This window comes from Branchiostoma lanceolatum, chromosome 16 (assembly GCF_035083965.1).
Source record: "Branchiostoma lanceolatum isolate klBraLanc5 chromosome 16, klBraLanc5.hap2, whole genome shotgun sequence".
Classification (NCBI taxonomy): Eukaryota; Metazoa; Chordata; class Leptocardii; order Amphioxiformes; family Branchiostomatidae; genus Branchiostoma; species Branchiostoma lanceolatum.
In genome coordinates, this window is record NC_089737.1 from 12162268 (window position 1) to 12179591 (window position 17324).

A 17324-nucleotide genomic window follows, 5' to 3' on the forward strand; every position below is an offset into this window, starting at 1 on the left:
AAACAATTCTATAACCTGTGTGTGCCACTCTACAAAAGCCGAATATTAAAACCTACATTCTCATGTTTAACAACTAAAGTGTTTTGGACTATTCCATCTGCACGTGTTCGCATGGGCCAAACTTCGTAGAGAGAAGATTTTGAAAACAAAACATTTCCTTTTCTTATATCTGTCACTCCAAGCGCAGAAACAAAGCAAAGAAGGTTACAAACACACTGTACAGTCCTATATGTTTAATGACCAAGCAGATAATTGACATGCAGTTATTTTGATAAGCTACAAGTGTCTTAAACTGCTACAATAACGGTGCAGCCTGAAAATACGATTGTTACCAAGAAATAGCGAAGTCAATACATGTATAACAGAATAGAGACCAATTCTATTTACTTGTGCAAAGTTAGCATGCATCTCATTGTATTCCTGTCTATGCCGACCGTACAGTCCTCCAAATACATAAGTGTTATACTGCCCTTAACCCCATTGATACTATAGATATTATTCTTTAAACATTGTTTTTGTTAATAATGAGCTGTAAATATACATTCTAAGTATCACATACTCAAGCATACACACCAGATGAGTCTATTGTTATATCGTTATGTATATTAAGGATGGCATCTATTGATATTAGACTGTTGGTCGATACTACGTTTTCCTCAACTACACGTTTCTCAGCAAGTTTGTTGTGAATTGTTGCTGGTTCGAACTTAGAGTGATATCTAATGCGATAACATAACAAAATCTTAAGCAAATACTCTTATTACAAGCTCCATTATTTATGTAACAACAGTGATCTACATAATCAAGTATAGAATAATTGATATAGTATTATGTGTACCTCAAAACGACCTTAAACCATTATCACCTTTCTTGTAGTACATTAATATCATTATATATCATAAAGAAGCGACTAAATATACTCTAAGATGAATCGGACATGTCGAGTTTCACTTCTCTACTGCCATCACAGCCTCATCCGAGGGACGGCTGGAAAACACAAGACTCTTTCTTAATGTGCAGATCAAAGACGCTACAGTTCACCCAAACTTCACATTCTGTAGAACATTGATGCAAACCTTGGGAGATTTGCTTTGGGTTTTAGGAAACGATCTGCCCGATTTGTGCTGTGCAATACTGAATTGATGCAAACTTTTGTAAGGGGTTCTAGAAAAGTGCCCGATTTTTGTTGTTTTGTTTTTCGCTTTGTTTTATTTTGTATAATGCGAAACATCTGCAGTCGTCGTTCTTTATCTCTTTCCAATTGCTGCGTTTATACGCATAAAACATTACAAACGGTGTGAGTATTTTTGCAGTCTTACCAGAGTCTTGACCAGTATCTAGTTGTAGCCATTCCTGGTACGGTCCATGGCTTCCTGGATCTGCGCCTGGGTCAGGGCGACGTTATAAACCTGAAGGATGGCGGAGGGTTAAAATCAACATTTCATCTATCTATATCAAAATAACCTAACATCAGTAGCATGACATGATATTCAACTTTTACATCACAAATGTTAAACTCAACTATCAACTTCTCGAAGAAGAATCTACGACAAACAAAATCATTAGCTAGACCTAACAATCTAAGGACACAAACATGATCAAACAAATGCTTCTATATATCGAAGTCTACGTTTCCACCTAAACAATGAAAGCATAACAACGACGACAGCTCACAAACCTAGCAAGAGAAGTTTACCTGCATGTGAGCGATGCGTCCTTTGTAGGCACGGCTGTCTCCTGCAAATGCCGGACGGGCCGCCATGGCCACAGGATACTGGGTACCCAGGTCTACGTCTCCCAACTGATGAGATCCCATCTGTTCGGATTTATTGAAAAAATGTATTGGAAGCTACATACATGTACTACGAACGGTACGAATATCCCTGATAGTGTTTGTTTGTGTTCGTTTGTGTTCGTTCGTTTGTGTTTGCTTTACATTTGAGCATATGCAAGCTAGAAATGAATTGCAGTAATGCTCATGATGATACTTGCATTGAGTTGGTAGCAGCTTTATAACAAGAAACTGATGGAGATCGGACATGGCAGTGGCAGTCATTGTATTCTGCATTTTGGTGAAGCTCTTAAACTATATATCATTAAAGGGTAATTTAAGGACACTGCACCTCTACAGCATTCCGGTAGAGTTTCTGGATGCCTGTTGTGCGATGGTAGGTAGCCGTGATGAACTGCCACTCATTTTGGGTTATCCCAGGCCGCGTTAGCTGATCTCGGAATTGGGCATTTCGATCATTCAATCTATATAAAAGGAGAATCAATATATGACCTCCTCCCGTTAATAGTCGGGAAAGCTAGCTGTTGGCTATGATTAAATCACGACAGCAATATCGTGAACTTAGACATGTAAAGTTGTCATATTTCTAAAATGTTTCACCGTATGAAGAGATCGTTTCCGGAAGGATGAAGCCAGAAGTGAACCCCATAGCTTGTACTGCCAGCCGGTTGGTAGTTGAAGATCGGTGCTTTTCCCATCCCCTGCGGGTAGATCCAGGCCTGCAGGGTGATGTAACTCCTGGTGTCCAGCGCTCCGTTGTTGGGGAACTCCACACGAGAACCTGGGTACATGAACAGATCTCTCAATAGAACTATCATCATATTTGACCACCCCAAACATAATGTGCCATTCAGAAATCTAATGTGTGAGATTGAATAAGTGTCCCTGGTTGTGTTATAGAGGAGAAATATCATAAGTGGTATTCAATGAACAAATACATTGGTGCAAAGTATTCTGGATGGTAAATAAACGTTTGAATAAACGTTAGCGTCCTTACCTGTGTTCCCATGGAAGTACAAGGCTCCCCCTTTCTCTCCCCCCGGCCCCTCCGCCACATCCGTGTTGAACTTCACTCCGTCATTACCATAGCCGCTGACGTCACGGGCGCCATGTTCTTCATTCAGCGGCCAGTAGCCGACCAATCCGGACTCAGGTTTCATCTGCAACAAGAAGGCACATAATTTTATCTCCATGAAAAATGGAGATATTGTTTTGGGTGTGTTTGTGTTGCTGGATTCTTGTCGTTAGCATAACTTCACCCTCCCGAACAGGCCCGATATCGCTCGGTACGTTACCTCCCATACTGGCCCTGCCATTTCAAGCCTGTAAAATCGCTTCTGGCGACGTCACTGACACTCGCTCATAAATAATTGATTAGCTGACCTTATTCGGCACAAACAGTCGTTATCTTGTTCTGAACCAAAAGAAGAGATGTTAGACGTAACCTGATTGGTTGAAAGCTTTCCAACGTCCTTTGCGGTTTTGCAGAAGATGAGCTTGAGCAAACCCGCTGATTGGCTGAAAGTTAACGTTGTTTTGGTGCTGACGTCGCCAGAAGCGATTTCACAGCCTTGAGATGGCAGGGCCGGTATGGGAGGTAACGTACCGAGCATATCGGGCCTGCTCGGGAGGGTGCATAACTTAAGAACCTCTTGGTGTATTGTCATGATCTTTCGTATGTGGGTAGGTTTTGGGAAGACGAAGGTCAAGGTACGTTACCTGTTATATGACCTTGGTATGTGACCTTGGTACTGCAGCAGAACGTCCTGTTTTTGTATCTTTTGACCTGGATATAGTTTTGATTTATTTTGGTGGCAGATAGCTTTTGATATAAGGAAGAAATTGTGTAATTTTCATCCTCTAAGTAGCTGGTTCTCGAACTGAAGGGCCGTTTTTGTTAAAATCTTCCAAGCTGGATAACTGACAAAAGGCATTCATTTACATAATCAGAATATTTCATGGAGATCTGAGGTCTCCGAACTCTTGTTTTAATTGGCATCACGGACCTGTCCACTTATGGCTGAGAGTAATTTGATCTATGTGTGTGTGTGTGTGTGTGTGTGTGTGTGTGTGTGTGTGTGTGTGTGTGTGTGTGTGTGTGTGTTTAAATCGCTACTAGTCTCAGCGTGTGATATCACAATCTGGTTACAACTATCTGCGATCTTTCCAGTCCTTATGTTCTATAACTTCTAGAATTGGAACTGACCGTTGGACCCGGAGGCCCAGGAGGACCTGCCGGTCCAGTTTCTCCGGAACCCCCCGGAGCGCCGTCCCGACCGGGCGGCCCATCTCTGCCGTCACGCCCGTCTCTACCGGCAGGTCCTTGTGCACAGCCTGGGATACAAACACAACACAGCAAGCTTAGAAATGAGTGGGTACATAAATAACGTTTGGCGAGCAAGTGTCTATTTTCTTGTGCGAAAACGTGATTTTGATTTGTCATCTAACCCTTGATAATTTCTCTGGTATCAAAACTTGTAATTGTAAGTACAGGAACAAGGACATGGCTTTCAAGTTGTTTTAAAACTCATAGCTGACCACCTTATATTTGTTTATTAATCAGCATTGCCAGGCTGAAAGAGCACTGTTTCTCGTCCCTACCCGGGACATTATGTCTGCCTTTAGCTGCCATAACAATGTATTTGTTGGCTTGTTTTGGCCCATTTCTTCTTTGATTGCACTGACCAGTAACTCCCTTGCATGCCATGAAGCGTGACTTCGTTCCTTTTTTCAATGTTGGAGGGGGGGGGGCATATCGGGGGCCAAGTGTTGCAAAAATACACACACACAACTCGTGGTCATCACACACACACAAAGGCACAGCATGCAACACATACACATCACCACTGATGGCACACACACATCTCTAGATTTTAACGCACACACATAGCACCACTTTTGTCTCACACACACAACTCCCGATTCCACACGCACAGTCACCTCTGTCTCGCACATACAACTCTAGATTCCAACGCACACACAGCACCACTTCTGTCTCACCCTTGGACAACGCCTTGCACGGAAATGACTACATCAAGTATAAATACGAAAATATATAGCCTATTATTCTATTATCACATTTACTTGGCTGGCGACCTGGTGTAGTTTTGATAGCCGGATATCTAAATTGCAGACAGCAGTGATGAAAAGTGTAATCGTGTCTCTGATAATTTAGGTGCTGCGTTTGGCCGCTGGGCAAATACATGGCATGCACACTAGTGCAGAACGCTGCCAAATTGGACACGTTAACTCGGGCGTAACTTTCAAGGCTTTCTGATTACTCTTTACGAGTTCGTATTATTTAACTTTCGATACCCTTGTCAGACAGATCGTTTGGCCACAAGCACAGGTACATGGATCAGGAAGGACACACGTATGACGTACAAGAACAAATAATGCAAAACCTTTTCTTGGTTCAGTCGACAGTCGTCAACACTCATTCCATAGCCCATTTCCTCATTTACAAGGAAGTAAAGCAACTACAAATTACTTGATTCTCTGATCATATCGGAGAGAACACATTCCCTATTCCAGGCAAACCACATCAGAGTACAGGAACGCTTAGTCTATGACATGTACAAAAATGACAACTAGGCAAGAGTTTCCGAAGTTTCTAACCTAAGCTTGAGAAGTTGGATCCCGCCTGAAGAAGTTGTCTCACGACGTCCTTCAGCAGATCGAGCTCCGCCCTCAGCGCGCTGTCGTTGTTACAGTTCACCACATGGCTGACGTCACAGACACACTTGTCGTCTGATGGCAGACTGTAGGTCGGCTGAGAACAACTCATAGATACCAGCGTCACCAAGAACAGGCAGGCGAACATCGTCATGGCGCTCAAATCCTGGCGGTTACGTATTGGGAGGAAACTCGGTCTTTTGTTGGGTAGGTAAAAGGTGAAAAGTAACTCTGCACTTACGTTTGTCAGGGAAGCATGCACATGTTTATTCATCATCGCCTGGGGGCGTAGTAAACGGAACGCAAACAGCGCGTATCCAGCACCTTGAGTTTAATACTTCTCCACAAGCACGGCAAAATTAGCCTGGAATCCAGCCGTGAATACAATACAATAAGAAAAATACTGTAGCTACCGTATCTTATATTTCCATCGAATTTGTATTCCTTATGAATGTGATTTCCAACAAGACTTTTAGAAATTGGACCTGTCTTTTCAGCGGTACCTTACTGTGCTTTTAAGATTTGAAGCATTGCCGTGCGCTATTGGCCTTCGGAAGCCTTCGGAAGAAGGTCAACACTGCTATACGTCAAGCCAAAAACTGGCATTACCGTCACTGCATCCAGCAGCTCAGGGGTGAAGCCCCTCGTAAATGGTGGCAGTGCATTAACAGGGAGTTGGGAAGATCAGGAAGCAGTGGGAAAGTTACAATCACAGATGAGCTGTCAGCAGAGAGCATCAGTCAGTACTTCGCCAAAGCAGGGTGTGAGAGTGAGTCCCTTGACATCTTCCCGCTTCCGTTCGCAGGCGTGTGTCCTGACTTGTGCTCGATTGGCGAGGTGAAAGTTTTACTCAAGACTACCAACCCAAGGAAAGCTAGTGGGCCGGACAACGTCCCAAACTGGGTGCTTAAGGACTGTGCTGAGGACTTAGCACCTGTTGTTTGCCATCTCTTCAACACCTCGTATGCAAAGGGCACAGTGCCCTCAGTGTGGAAGTCGGCAAATGTTGTGCCTGTAACAAAGGCTGCTGGAGCATCACAAGTGGAGGACTTTCGACCAGTCTCCCTTCTAACTGTTTTGGCAAAACTGCTCGAGAGATGCGTTCTCAAGAGATTACTCCCTGCACTAACCATGGTCATCCGGGACCAGTATGCCTACATGAAAGGCTCGTCAACCACATTAGCATTGGTGCGGTTGGTACAAACCTGGTTATCTGCTCTTGACTCCAAAAAGCCAACACTCGTAAGGGCACTTTTCGCGGATATGAGTAAAGCTTTTGATAGGGTAGATCACGCCCTGCTGCTGATGTGTGTTAACAATCTACAAGTGAGTCCACACATGCTGGCATGGATACACAACTATCTCAAACATAGACAGCAAAGAGTCGTGACCCATGGCAAGTTCAGCACCTGGCACACTTTAACATCAGGAGTCCCACAGGGGGGTGTTCTTTCACCCTACTTATTTTTGCTCTTTATGAGCACTAGGTCACCAGTGTATAGTTCCACACTAAATGTTGGCTATGCTGACGACGTCAGCTTGTCGCGATCTCTCCATGTGGCTGTGGCAAACAGCGACAGGGCAGTGGAGGAGGAAGCGACTCAGCTGGATGTATGGGCTAGCGACAACAAGATGATTTTAAATGGAGGCAAAAGTCAGCTAATGCAAATATGTTTCAACAGATCAGTTCCTGTCCCACCAGAGATTATCTTAGGGGGACAACAGGTGCCATGGGTTGAACAAGCCAAGGGTTTGGGATTTATACTGGATAGGTACTTGACGTTTAATAACCAAGTGACATCCATGGTCACGAAGGCCTCTCGTAGGCTTCATTATCTTAGGCTCCTTACTAAACAGGGCACTAGTGTCGTGGATTTGGTCCAGGTGTACGTCACACTTATCAGACCTGTGCTCGAATATGGGCACGTACTACTAGTAGGGTGTAGTAAGGAGCAGGAGAGACAAATCGAAAGAGTACAACGGAGAGCACTCCGTATCGTCTCACTGGGGGGAAGACGAGAGGTGCCTCCTCTGCCGACGCTGAAAGAACGGCGAGAGGTTGCGGCAGTGAAGCTACTGAGGGACATGCTGGACGAGGGTCACCCCCTCCATGACCTGGTGCCGCCGGCCAGGTCTACGGTCACTGGGAGGACTCTTAGAAACGGCACTGCACTTACTGTGCCAGCTGCCAGGACACAGAGACTGAGAAGGTCATTTCTACACCAGGCCATCCGCTTGTATAACGAATCATCTTAATGTCACTTAGTGTGTATGGCATTCCTGTCCTTACTTTCGGCGTTCTCTGTAAGGCATTACGTACAACTTTGTTTTAGGCGTTTCTGTGGCATGTATTGTAATTGTTTATTAATGTTTGTACATATATCTCTGTATTCACAAGTTGTAAAATCAGCGATATTCAGTTTGTTTTTATACCGACTGCGAGCTGACTGCTTTTCTGAATAAACTGAAAACTGAAAGGTGTCTATTACATACTTCCCTGTAGACTTACTGTTTATCCAGCTGATCATCGACACAAGTGTTGTTCTTGCTGTCAGCCATTTGAACCTGTGAGCTGTGTGAGTTTAAAACCAGGTACAAGTTGAACCTCAGCATATTCACATTCTCATGGATCCTAATTAAGGCCACTCGGGTGGTTTAAGTGTGAATTGTGCAATTTTTCCGGAGACCGGATCCAGTTCTTACAACACCACATGGAGCGGAAACATGGTTCTGTACAAGGACAGGAGTCATCAGATTAGTTTAAACGTTTTAATTGTTCTTGTGTGGTAAAGCCAAACTGACTCGGTTTTTCTGGATACCGCAAAACCGCGATGTGAGAGCACACACAAAAAAGTCAACAATGTAAGATCATATAAGTGATGACGAAGACTGTGAAAATGCTTGAACACGGAGCACAGTTTATCACTTGATCCTCTATCCTCTACCATGGTCCTTTCAACAGGTTGTAGGTATGACCTTTTGTGAAGGTGGAGCACAATCAACAGATTTACATAACATACAACGTACAGTGAGCAGACACGCCATACAAAGTACCCGTAGACATAGATGCATTTCAAAGCTCAGTTGGTACAAATACTAACATTTCAGTCTGCCTCTTTCATACAAATAGATATCTAATGTAAAACCTACATAAAGGGTACAAATTTGCTGTCTATTTAATTTCTGTTTTTGGTTCCACACACACGTGCGTGCACGCTAGCCTCCTTCGCAGACTTCCTATGACAGCCGCGTATATATTGGGGGGGGGGGGGGTCTCTAATATGTAGCCGATGGACGCTGTTCATCGGCCGTCCCTCGGCTACACAACCCCCTTTAGAGAACCTCCCCCCGGAAGTCTGCGAAGGAGGCTACGTGCACGCTGCTTTGGGCTTAAAGGGGTGTCGGAGTTGCTCTTGACCCTTTCTTGACTCTTCTCATGGCCAAGTTAGTACCCGCCATTCCTGGTACGGTCCATGGCTTCCTGGATCTGCGCCTGGGTCAGGGCGACGTTATAAACCTGAAGGATAGCGAAGAGTTATAATTAACATTCACGAAAGGGGTCGACTCGGAGCAACTCCGACACCCTCAAGCTGAAATCTTTGGCTGTGTGGAAACAAAAACAGAAATGTAATGGGCAAGCAAATGTGTGACCTTTATGTGGGTGTGACGTTGGACATATATCCACAGCTTTGTAATACATTTGTAACAGTTATGTCTATCCACGAGAACGCTGTATCACTCTGTCAATTGTAGTTCAACTTCAAGCTTTCATCGGACCAGGAAACGGAAATTAGCTCAGGCGAGGGATAACCAACCGATGAATGTAATATATATCAATGCAGTTACCTTGACGATTGTGTTTTCTTCAAATGTACATACATATATATATATATATTTGTAGAGCCGATGTAACACTAAGTTCACCCATTGAAGCGCCCGTCCATTTAGCACACAGGCATGGCAAACATTGAGCAAAACAGCAGCCACCCTTTTCATATCCATAAAGTTTCAATTTTGATGAATGTGATTTCCGACACGACTCATAGAAATCGGACTTGTCTCTTTGTTTTACTGTGCTTTTTAATCATTGTAGCATTGCGGTGCATTCAAATTGTATATCGCGAAAACCGTATATTCCCCGCTGCCTTGTAGTTTTACACCTTGTTCTAGACCTGTTGAACAGGATATATTTTTCAACAAGAATCTTATTTCAAAGTTACTTTAGTTTTGTACCAATGCGTGTTATTTCTTATATCGTTGATTTCATTTGATGTTGATAGCTTATGCTTGGGGTTTATAGCTCCCATGGCACATTGAAAACCGCCAGTAGGCGATATGTTTCCCAGAGTGAAATCAATAAACAATACATTATAACACAAGTATTGTTTTTGCTGTGTTGTGCTTAACAAATAAGAGTTTCTCGATAACAAACGCTGTCCTTAATAAAGATGCTGAATACCAAACTATGTGAAATGCTGAGTGTCTCTTTGTACTTGTTTTAAACCATCAGATATCGTTGTAATTGGTCTTATTTATACTTTGCGCCCTATACTACTTTTGAACAGTCCAAAGTCCTGGGCAAAATCTAGATCTAGGCCATCTGAGAGACCTTTACGCTACTTAAAAGTGGGTCATCTTATCATAAATCCCCGACCGTTACACTGAACAACATGGCGTCACTCCTCAAGGTTCGCTGCAAGAACATCTTCCTGACGGGAAGGGAGCATCCCCACATTATGACCAGGCTGGGCGACTTCGAGGGGTATGGTACCTCCCGGGCTTCTTATTCTGAGGGGGCCCGGGAAGATGTCTTAGACCCCGCCGACTTCCTCAGGAGCAGAGGGGCTGAGTTCTCCGTCTACAGCGTGGACTTCGCCCGACGGCTTCTCGGGCTGGTGAAAGTCAGGAGCGGAGTGGATATCACCAGAGCTCCGTTCTTCTTTAGGGTGAATATTACAACATCTACAACACGAGAGTGCTTGCAGCAATAAGGCTTACTCTCCTTGTATATATGTATGTGTCTAGTGTGTTGCTAAATGTTTACGTGACCTACTTTAAATTTGTAGTCTACACAAACCGCTGTGAAACCCCAGCTGGCCTCGACAAAAAACGAATCTTTTTAAGCTTTGTGTGTTTTGTTGTCTTTTTGTTCATACTTGTACGTTTTGAATGATATCCCATTATAAAGTCAAGGGTAACACACATCCAGTTTAGGACGCAGCGACGCCGCCAGCGTGCCGCGGGTCCAGTGAGGGGGGGGGGGGGGCTTTACAACATGGGATGCAACATGTGTTCTACTTCCAGGCCCAGCGCGTGAACGCCGAGGAACTCCTGCTGATCCCGTTCGACTTGCTCCCGGCAGTGGCAGACGCAGTTCGCGGCGAAGTCACAGGAGTCAGAAACATCTTTCTGCACAGCACTGGTGGGCGTCCTTTCATTTCGTCGAAAAAAAAGATGTGAAAATAATTCAAGTTCTGTGTTCGCTTAGGTGAAACAGTACAACAAAACAATACAAAAGTGACTCAAGCAGCGGGATAGATTGCGTAAACGGTCGGACGCGTTTCAGCTCCGTTCGTCAGTGACTTTATACGTACAACAAAACTTGATTCCTTTTCCACTCTTTTTATTTTGTACATGAATAACTCGTGTTTTTTTGATGGTCTGTTACCGACAGGCAATTTAGCATTTGAGCATTTTGTCAAGAAATATGTTTTTTGACATCAATGCCCAGCAAAATAGTTTTTGATTACATTTTGTCCAACAGTATGGTTTTTGCGACATTTGTACACAGTCGTATTGTAGAACAAACTTCACTTGCTCCACCTCGTAAGAGGAGGACCGATGATGATGAGTATTGATTTTGTTTGTTTGCGCAGTTTTGTGTCATTGTCTATATAGACTGACTGACAGTAGTAGTGTTGATTTTTATGACATTGTTGCCTAGCAGTATGATTTTGGATGACATTTTGCCCAGGTAGAGTGATTTTGGTTGTTTTATGAATGAACCATTAATGAATCTGTCCTTTCCCTCCCTATTTCCAGGGCGCTGTGGTTCCACTCTGATGTGCAAAGCCATTGAGGCGACAAAAGAAGTGCAGGCCGTGTCGGAGCCTGATATGTACACTTCGCTCTTTGAGGTAAATCGCCATATTTTTAGATGTAAATTCAAGGAAGGCGTCTATTCTTATACACTACATAACCAGGTTATTTACAATTGGGAGTTCCGCTGCAGTACCATTACAAGCCGCTAGTCGGCCCCACCGAATCTTATCTTCATGCCAAATATTACGACAATCCATCAAGGGATTTTTAAGTTATCGTGTTGATAGACGAACAGACACACCCACACGCGCGCGCGCACACACACACACACACACGCACACACACACACACACACACACACACACACACACGCACACACACACACACAGGCACACACACACACATACACAGGCACACACATACACACACACACACACATACACACACAAACGCTACCCAAAACATAACTTTCAGCTGGCGAAGATGATACAGAATATGGAAATCAAGGTTTAAAACAATTTGACTTTTCCCGCCAGTACTACCAGGCCCGGGGGTTCCAACTGACGTCATCTGAAGAAGATGACGTCATGATGGTCCTGAGGTGCGCCAACACCCTGCTCAATTTCTACTTCCTCCGTAACGACCCTTCCAGGCCCGTCATCTGCTACAAACTCCGAGGCTTCGCCGTTTTCATCGCAGACCTTCTCCAGAAGGCCGTGCCCGAGGCTAAGACCATCTTTTTGTACCGAGATTTGCAGGGTTATTTCGATTCGTGGCTCAGTGTGGGGTTTAACGATAGCTACTGGAACTATTTTCTCAAGACCGCTTTGAGAATCGACGTGTTCTTTGGCGTCCCAGCCATGGTAAACATGGAACCGTGTTTGGCGTTTCTGACGGAAAACAAGCGTTTGACCACGTACCCAGAACTCAGGGGGGAACCCTTCTTTACCGTGTCGTCTTGGCTTCTGCGTATGCAGAAAGCATTCGACCTCATCCAGGAAGACCCGACAAAGTTCTTCCATGCTTGCTTGAGGTACAACGAACTGGTGACACACAAGGAACACATCGTTCTCAAAGTTTTGAAGCAAATCGGCTTCGATATTTGCCCCGCAGTCAGTCTGGAGATGAAAGAAGTGTTTGGGAGTGATAGCCAAGAAGGTACTTTCCTTAAGAGCGCGAGGAGGACGAAGGGTATGTCAGGGGGTTCTTGGGTTGGTGTCTGGGAGAAAAATCTGTTCTCCGAAGTGATCGAGCATTTCCTGGGGGACGTTGATAGTCCGGGGTTCATTCTGAAAAACACTATCATGGGCTGAGACGATAGTTCCTGGTATATGGTGCTCTAAAAAATGGGCTGAAACGATAGGGCTGCCTAAAATAATGGAAAATCATTCTTTTCCTTGAAAATTTTGGCCAAATCTGAAGACTTTTTGGGTTAGAAGGAACAGGTAGGGTCTGAGCATTTGTATTTTGGTTGAAGTTTGTTCAGTTTGCCATTTTAGTTGGCGTAAGGATAGATGTGAGTTGTTGGGTTATGCAGACGGATACTTTAGAAATCTGGGTCAAAGGTAGGGTTTCTTTGAAGCTTGCAGCTTTCCTCGGAGTTTGAGCTGTACAGCCCTTTGTTCTCTTTGCATGGTTATCAACTAGACCCTTGTGACTTTCTAGTGGAGAAGAATTTTTAAGATTGAAGTTTGGGTTAGTATTTTTATGAAGCCTTTCCTATGAGCAGCCCTAACTGTGGGGTCAGCTCGATAGCTCCTGTATATGGTGCTCTGAACAAGCTGAAGTTGTGAGAACGGCAGCCCGTTTAGCAGCCAATCTTAGCACCCCATTTAGCAGTCGATCTTTAGCTAGATGAAAGCAAGTCCTTAATGAAAGCTAGCATCCGGTTGGGATACAGAATTCTTTATCTTCAAAAAAGCTACCCTAGTTCACTACCACTCCCTTACCACTAACAGATTCGAGCCCAGAGACACATGCACATGCCGGCTCACCCACTGCCAATGCCCTAACTGGACTCCTTTTAAAAATTTTCATTCAGATATTTCATTTCACTATCATTTCTATGATTAAGTATCATATATACATTTCTGTGACTTAACATTTTTGTTATCATTATTGTTGATGATATTATTATTATTGTTACCATAATTGTTATTATCATCATTGTTGCTCTTCAGAAACGACTTATCAGTTCATAGTTGCCATTACTGTTTACTTCATGCAATTCTTTTTGTGGATTCCACTAAGTCTTGTTTATCATCAGTTATCTCCTGTGGTTGTTTTAATTTGGACTGGGATACTTAAAGAGAATCTCCTGTGTCCCTCTGTAATAAGCTGAAATAGATGAATAAATTAATCTTGATGTTTTTATTTGTCTTGTCGGCCCTTCTTTCATGTATGGTAAATTCAGATAATAGGGAGATAGTTGATAACAGATTTCTGATCGAATGTCTCCTCGTTCTCTGTATGATCATGGCTAGAACTTCATAGAAATATATACGGGCTATCTATAATGGAAATGAAGACAAAAACCACACAATGCTGTCTTATTCTATTTAGTCCATGGGCCAAGCAGCTTTTTGGTACCAAACAGAGGGACAAAGGGTGACTTACTTTTTTGAAAAGGTTGATTCCTCTACTTTATAATTATGCATGATAATAATGTCAAAAGTCCAGCTTTTTAGGAATTATCACGTGATATGGTGACGTCATCAAAATGGACTTCGATTTTTGGGACTTAATTCAGAGGACTGGGACAAAATATCAAACATCAATAATTTTCGGTGAAAATCGGTTTGTAGGCAAAAGATACCACAGGAATCACGAAATAGTATGTTTTTGGTTGATAATTTGACTCTATAAGAAGCTATGAGCCTTTTAAGTCCATTTTTGGGGGTAATTTTGTGTAAAAAAATGTATTGTTTACTTTCCAAAATCAGGCCTTTATTTGGGCTACCTATGGGGTCTTGTTTTATACATTATGTTGATAGGCCATATCATTTTCTGCATTTTGGGCTTTGAATCAACAAAATCCGTCAAAAATATCAGGAGTTATACGGGTTTTAAGAATTACACCCAACGGCCATGTTATCAAATCGCCGCAAATATCACAATGCATCATGGGTAATTTTAAGAGGGTCTGTCTGTATTTATACCTTGTAGCAAAGGACAAAATGTCGATTTTTTAAAAACTTTTGGGTGGTGGTAAGGCCTTGGTGCAATTGTAGAAAATGGGTAAGTTTTGGGTTAACTGGTGGTCACCGGTTGCCATGGAAACTGTCATTTTTTAAAGATTTTGTATCTGCGGCTCAATCTCGTCAGGAATGCACCATCTTTGGCCTACAGAAACGCCAACCAATCAACATATATTCTACATGCCTTTGACATATAATTTACATCTTTATCTTGATTTAAATGATATTTAGATAAACCTGCATAATCATATGTTTAAAGGTGCAGCAAATGTTTAAACATAACCTGTTTTGATTGATTTTTGATAAAGAAGCTGTTATTCGGGAATTCTTAGCGATCAGTAGTACAGATCAATTTGGTTGATATACGGTCAAATTGTTGCCTACTTCATTTCTGTTAACTTCCAAGATTGATCAACGGTTTACAGAGACCTGAGACTGATATCAAGGTTGGGGAATGTGTTCTCCTACATATATACCAATACAATATACAGTTACTACAAAACTTGAGAACGTGTTAATTGATCTTTATGATACAGAAGAAGACACTTACTGTAATTGCACCTCGGATTAACACACATTCCGTTTAATTGCACCGAATCCCAAAATCCCAAACCGGTTCCCATTCACTGCATTGTTAGTGACTCTGCATATCTGCACGGCGCATTGTCACCAATGCACCAAAACGTTTCAAAAATCTTCAATAAGTTAACCAAAAAGGTGCGCTAAAAATCGGCAAACGCGGTACAAAATTAATTAGTAGATACCTGTTAGTGTAAAGGCGCAATACCGCCAATATTTTTGAAACTGTTTTGAGTCACAAAAGAAGGCGGTCCCATTGACATTTGAGTAACTTACGAGGAAAATCTATATTTTCATTCTAGGCGTGTTGTTACAGTTTTCACCTGTTAGTTTTGAAACTGGTTCAAATATTCCCCAGAGGCCCGACATCTACTGGTCAAACCACAAAGGGATATACATGTACAGCCAAACGTGTAAACTTGTTTCTATTATGTGGATAGCTTAAGTGTTATTTGATATGATGAAATGGTAACAATGCAAATCAGAATCTAATTTTCATAATTAATGGAGAAATCTTATAAACCCACACCATTCAATGGTACGACAGTTTAAAAATGCAACATATGGAACCGGGAAATAAAGCATATTGATAGATAAAAGCTATGCAAAATAAGACCTAATTTGCATAATCAAAGAGAAAATACTGTAATTACATATTTGTAGATAACTGGAATTTTATACTTTTTGGCATTTGGAAGTTCTGTGGCAGTGAACATGGTTGAATATAAATTATGCAAATGAGGGCCTAATTTGCGCAATTTATGTCTCATGAAGATATGAGGTCTCCGAACTATTGTTTTCCACTGCAGTACTTTGTGCTCGGGCTGAGTATTTCGGAATTGATTCCCACATTCCGACCCTCGGCGTTCTCGTTCTGTAGACTTTATGGAAATAGGCCACACCAGGTAAATTTTATGGATGACATCCTCTGCAGACTCCAAATTGGGTGCGGTCAGAAAAACAAGGGCCGGCAAAAAAAAGATATCTACATTTTCAAAGTGAATACCATAAAGCATGTAAAAGGAATGGTAGCGACAAAACATGGTATTACAACCAAGTACTTCATGACTATATTCAATAAAACACTAACAATGACGTCAACAATATAATCATGATAAATTTACATCCGGGTTTGCATAGCACATCAAGAACGCAGAGACAAGGTTTTCCGTACACTAGGCACTGGACTCCCCTGAGTCATGGGGCAGACTGACTGTGACTACACAATGCTGGCTCTGCTCACTTTGCCTCAACTGAAGTTCTCTCCGCTGTCCTGACCGTCTGAATAAAGACACATCTCGGAAATCCCCCGCCTTTTTATTCTGTCTTCAACGGACAGACAGATAGACAATGGTCTACCTAAACCGCATGGCATAAGTTACTTCATCTGACCTTGTTATCGAATTGTTTCATTCAAGAAGAACACATCGGCCAGTTGCAATACAAGTTGTTGACAATATAATGTCACAGCAATTACAAACTAATTCCAACTACAAGTTTGGTATGAGGGCTGTACTGTGTATGTGTGTGTTCCTGTAAGCTTGTGAAGAGGAGCAATCTTTTTTGGAGATTGCATACACACTAATTCTACAACATTATTTCTACAGATTTTTCAACATTCCGACGAGTACAACTGTTACAGCATATAGAACGTTCTTGCGATGGAACTGACAGGCAACATTCGCAACATTTAGCCCCATTTTCGGTATATTGACCATTGCTGATGGATAAAAATCTTTTAAATTTCAAAATCTGGCGAAAATCAATGTGCGCGCTGGTGTCATCCATAAAATTTACTTGTTTTTTGTTTTATTTATTTGCACATAAAAACAAAAACAATAATGAATTGATTGAAAGTACAAAAGAATGTGCAGGGGGAGGCAACAAGCCTGCAAGGTTTATAGAAGCACTCCTCATTTTAACTTAACAAATGACGATTACAAGAGTGATATGATAAATAACGAACAAAGGTATAACAAATGATGAAATAAACATAATGAACAACTATATAACGAAAAATCGAATACTGATAATATAAT

The 17324-nt window shown here is 42.3% G+C and overlaps 1 protein-coding gene across 1 annotated transcript; it reads right to left on the reverse strand.

Moving 5' to 3' along the window:
* Positions 1–363: 363 nt before the first annotated feature.
* LOC136421874 (uncharacterized) lies at positions 364–5813 on the reverse strand. Its single transcript, XM_066409441.1, has 8 exons — positions 5411–5813; positions 3999–4126; positions 2790–2952; positions 2393–2573; positions 2124–2256; positions 1697–1816; positions 1320–1409; positions 364–987 (listed from the first exon to the last, which is right to left on the reverse strand). Exons 1-7 carry the CDS (start codon positions 5742–5744, stop codon positions 1338–1340), a joined length of 1131 nt encoding a protein of 376 aa, XP_066265538.1. The 5' UTR covers positions 5745–5813; the 3' UTR covers positions 364–987; positions 1320–1337.
* Between the last annotated feature and the right edge of the window lie 11511 nt (positions 5814–17324).

Coding starts and splice junctions, on each gene's coding strand:
- LOC136421874 (XM_066409441.1), bottom strand. CDS start 5,744: ATGATGAATAAACATGTGCATGCTTCCCTGACAAACGTAAGTGCAGAG. Junction 2,953..3,998: donor CTGGGCCTCCGGGTCCAACG/GTCAGTTCCAAT, acceptor TTCTTGTTGCAG/ATGAAACCTGAGTCCGGATT. Junction 1,817..2,123: donor TCTACCGGAATGCTGTAGAG/GTGCAGTGTCCT, acceptor AAATCCGAACAG/ATGGGATCTCATCAGTTGGG.